This window comes from Plectropomus leopardus, unplaced genomic scaffold, assembly GCF_008729295.1.
Source record: "Plectropomus leopardus isolate mb unplaced genomic scaffold, YSFRI_Pleo_2.0 unplaced_scaffold29693, whole genome shotgun sequence".
In the NCBI taxonomy this organism is placed as follows: domain Eukaryota; kingdom Metazoa; phylum Chordata; class Actinopteri; order Perciformes; family Serranidae; genus Plectropomus; species Plectropomus leopardus.
In genome coordinates this window covers 1-4,369 of record NW_024632371.1, presented here as the reverse complement: position 1 = coordinate 4,369, position 4,369 = coordinate 1, and the positions used below count along the sequence as shown (strand labels likewise).

Below are 4,369 nucleotides of genomic sequence, written 5' to 3'. Positions count from 1 at the left end.
TCTATTTAATATTCTGAAGTAGGCCATTCTGCATTATAAGTACTTTGACTTTTTATTACTTGAGTATATTTTAATTCTAATAGTTTTGCAGTTTTGCTAAAGTAAGAATTTGAATGCAGGTCTTTTAACAAAGTAATTCTGTACTGTTGTGTTGCAAAATGATTGCTTATACTTTATTGCACTACCTGTGCAATGGAGTATTTTTACCCTGGTGTATAGCTACTTTTACTTAAGTATCTAAATATACATTTTCCTCCACAGTCTAGCCAGAAAACCTTTCACTGCAGCACAAGTGCTGGCTCGGCATTCAGGCAGTAGATGGCAGCATGTGCTGCACCATGATGTGACCAGCCACAAAGACTCAACACAAATGAGGTCACAGGAAAGGATGACAGTGTTGCTTCAGGGAGTCATCACAAGCTATGAGACATAACAGTAATAACGCTGTAATCAATTTGTTTCCATGAAAGTGGGGTTCAAAATCTCAAAGCAAATTTGTCAAATGTTGCTTTCTGTTTCCCCATGATGACTATAATGTCAACATTGTCTTTCAAGCTCAAATTAATATTTCAGGTGCAATTAATGAAAGTGTGCTGGGACGCTGTAATGAGTATTGTATGTATTTGTTTTTAGTATCACCTACTTTCACATGAGTTTAGATTACGTAGGATCTAATTTAGTCACAGCAGTTAATTTTATTGCCATCAATACCTCTACTTCTGATGCGGCGCGCTCAGTGTTGCCAAGAGATACTGTGCCCGACCTCTGCCCTGTGATGAAGTAACGCATGCGGCTGATCTCTTCCGCCAGTTTGGCCTTAAGCTCCTAAAAAGAGATTTTTAATACAGATTAATTCATGGAGAAAAAAACAATGCACTTGTGTGCTTAGGTAGGTTCTAGGTAGAACCCTCTAAAAGGTTTCCAGTTGGAGCCATTTTGAAATGTTCTGCCAGGAACCAAAAAAAAGCCCAGTACTCCTATTTTGGGCAAGCCAAAGTACCCTGTTTCATTCCAGTTAGCACTTTTATTTCTTAGCATGTAGTTCTCTTGTGATCAGTGGTTTATTCCTGTAACAAAATCAGTTAAACTATCTAGACAGTATGGTATTGTGTTCAAACACGACAAAGCCAGACACATTTATAAACCTGGTTCTCTCTTCTGAGCTGCTCCAGCTCCCTCTCCTTGCGACTGAGCTCTGTCTCTCGGCCCAGGCTGCTCTGCTCTGTGCGGCTCAGCTCCAGGCACTTCTGGGAATAGCGCTCTGACAGCACATCTAACTCACTGTGCAAGATGTCTGCCTGCGGCCTGACACACACACAAACACATGAGTTTATGAAGTGAATTATAATGTACTATCATGCAAGGGGTCACAGAAGAAAGTAGAACATCTCCGGCCTCCAGCGGAGCCCGCGAGACGGAAAACACTTTCCACATCATAACAGTGTGAGTGTAATAAACGTACATGTTGGCTCTGTATGAAGCATCCACGTGTGCGACTCCTCCAGCCAGTTTCTTGGCCTTCTCCACCTCTCTCTCCAGCTCCTCCCTGTGAGCTGCTCTCAGTGCCTCCATAGCTGTTATGAACAGTTAGTTAATTTGTTATTTATATTGTCTTTGCCTTTACCATACGTCAATGAAAATAAGAAAGTTAACGGGTAGCAGACATCAAGAACACAGCATAAAAAGCATGATTTTAGAAAACATAACCAAGTCACAGTTATAAAAGAAATCATTAAGAACACAAAGATGTTGCTTGATACTTCAATACTTCCTCAGGCTGTTCTCATGCACTGTTTGTATATATTACTCCAAAAAGAAATACATCAGAATTTATATATAAACTACATACTTGGGAAGGCTGCAATCACATGACCAATGTGCCAATAGGAGTTAAGAAGGAGTATGTATATAGAGCAAAAGTTTGTATCTAGAGGCAGATTTGTGTGGTGGATTTGTCAAACATGAACAGGACTTTCCCCCATGAGACTGGTGTTGGTGTCCCCTTTGAACAAAGTGAGTTATTTTAAGCTATGTTATCACAATGTTTCTTTTCCTTTACCAAACCGATGTAACTTTACTAGCCTAAACATAACCTATATAACTTCACTTTCCTAAACCTAACCTACATAACCTTATTTAAACCCAACATACGTAACTGTGCGATATTTGTAACTTTACACTATGTTTGTAACTTTATGATAACTTTGTAAATTTACACTAAGTGTGTAATGTGAGGACGCCTGACCATGTTTCTTTTCCTAAACCTAACCTATGTGACTTTAAGTCAACTATTTAACTTTATGTTAAGTTCATGATGTTACGACGTCATTGTTAGGGGCTAATTCGTTACATATCGTATGAACCATTGTATGACCTCCTGTCGTACCTTTGGCAGCTGCCTGGCTCTCCTCCTGAAGCATCCTATCTCTCTGCTCCTCCAGCTCCCTGATCTCCCTCGCGTGTTTCTCCTGCAGCTGCTGCAGTGCTTTCCGATGGGCTACTTCAGTGGCTTCTAGTTTGGCCCTACAGGGGGCCCCGGGGCCACACGGGCTGTCCACCTCTATCCCCATGGCTGCACGCTCCCTCTTAATGCTCTCCACCTGCTTTCGAAGAGAGAGGGCCTGAGAGATGGATGAAGGAGGGAAAAGATTGAGATGTGCATCACTTCTGGAAATAAACATGATTTCCTTGCACTGGAAACACTTGTTCACACTTGTCTTACTAGTGTTTCAACTCATAATGTTTGAATTTTTTTGAATAGAGTGGCTGCAAATTCTGTCTTACCTCCTTCTGAAGTGCTTCTGCTTTATTTGTTTGAATAGTTTGAGCTCCATTTATGGATGGGAGAGCCTCTTTGAAGCTCGATATATCAGTTTGTGAAGTGGTGACAGACTGTTCGGTCTCTTCAGGGCTCGACTGATACACCTGGGAGCTAACGAGAGGTTGTGATGCCTGTGGGGTGCTTGACTGATAAGCCTGGGCTCCAATGAGAGACTGCGCGCTCATGTCCCTAAATGACATAGTCTCAAATTCCACCCACTTCCTGTTGACCTCTGAGTCCATGGTATCAATAACAGGCACAGGTACACTCCCCCTTTTCAGCTCCATGGAGTCCCACCTGCTGCCCATCCCCCTGAAGAGGACCCCCTCCTCAAACCACTTGTTCCTCTCCTCCAATCGCTTGGCTTGCTCGCGGTCCCAGCCCTCCCCTTCTTCTCTCTGACTGGCTGGAGATAAGTCCAGATCTGCGTCTACAGTTTGGTGGTGGTGGTCGGCCTGATGGGAGTTTGCAGCTGTGGTGGTGGAGGTGGAAGTGGTCGGTTCATAGCCGGAGTCCCTGCAGGTGAACTGAGCAGGAGGTTGGCATGACGACGGTCTCCGGGAGAGGGGGTTTTCTTTCTCACTGCTGGTGTCTGATTGGCTGAGGTCAGAGCGAGGGACAGAGCGAGGGACAGACAGGAGGATCGTGTTACACATCAGAAGAAAGATGATAAAGAGGGTTTGCTACGGGCGGACCACCCAATCACACCGTCTGCATTTCTTCACAGTGTTGAGGAATTTACATGCCTGTTTGTCTGAAATACATTTTTAGCACATTTTGCTGGCATGACATAAACATCACATATTCATCATGACCAATGTCCTTTTTTGTTATTTTGATATTACTAATTATCATAAATGATATTATATGTTATAACAGATCAAATGATGACAGATTCTGTAAGTATTGTCAAGCTGAGGTAGATGTTTTATTAAGAATTTTGCTTGTGATCAAAAGCTCCAGAATAACGACTAAAAGGATCTTAAAGTGAAATTAAATGCTGTTTCCAAGACTGAAAATACATTTTGTATCTCAACCATAATAATTTAATTTATTTGGCTTAATTTACTCTTTTTACAAACTTTTTTTAAATATATTTTTTTAAATAATGTGTTCTTGTAGTAGTGCACAAAATTAGTCAGCCATGTATTGGCCACTGCCTTTAACTACTTTTGTGTCTTTCATTTTTTTATCATCTCATTTAAATTTATTTAATCTCTACATGAATAGACTTAGTATTTTACATTACTTTGTGTGTGATTGTCATGATTCTATATTTTTATTGTTGCAAACCAGCCACAAAAAAAAAAAAATAAAAATTAAACTGTATTGAATATAATATAGTGCTGGAATGCAGGCACATTTTATGGTCTTAATCTTAATTTGAAAAATTGCTTTCAACATGTAACTCATGATCTTACACTATAATTTCTCAGCAGGAACTGGTTGTATCTACAGTAACAGAAGGCTTAAATACTTTCGCTGAAGTCTATTTTATCAATTGAAGTACAACTTTTAGACTCTTCTTGAGAATTTATATCTCATACC

The 4,369-nt window shown here is 40.6% G+C and overlaps 1 protein-coding gene across 1 annotated transcript; it reads right to left on the bottom strand.

Moving 5' to 3' along the window:
- Nucleotides 1–711: 711 nt before the first annotated feature.
- Nucleotides 712–3,477, bottom strand: LOC121938509 (myosin phosphatase Rho-interacting protein-like; the record flags this gene model as incomplete). Its single annotated transcript, XM_042481747.1, has 5 exons — nt 2,785–3,477; nt 2,387–2,621; nt 1,463–1,574; nt 1,146–1,305; nt 712–825 (listed from the first exon to the last, which is right to left on the bottom strand). Coding segments are annotated over exons 1-5 (1,314 nt in total), but the record flags the coding sequence as incomplete, so codon positions are not given.
- Nucleotides 3,478–4,369: the final 892 nt, after the last annotated feature.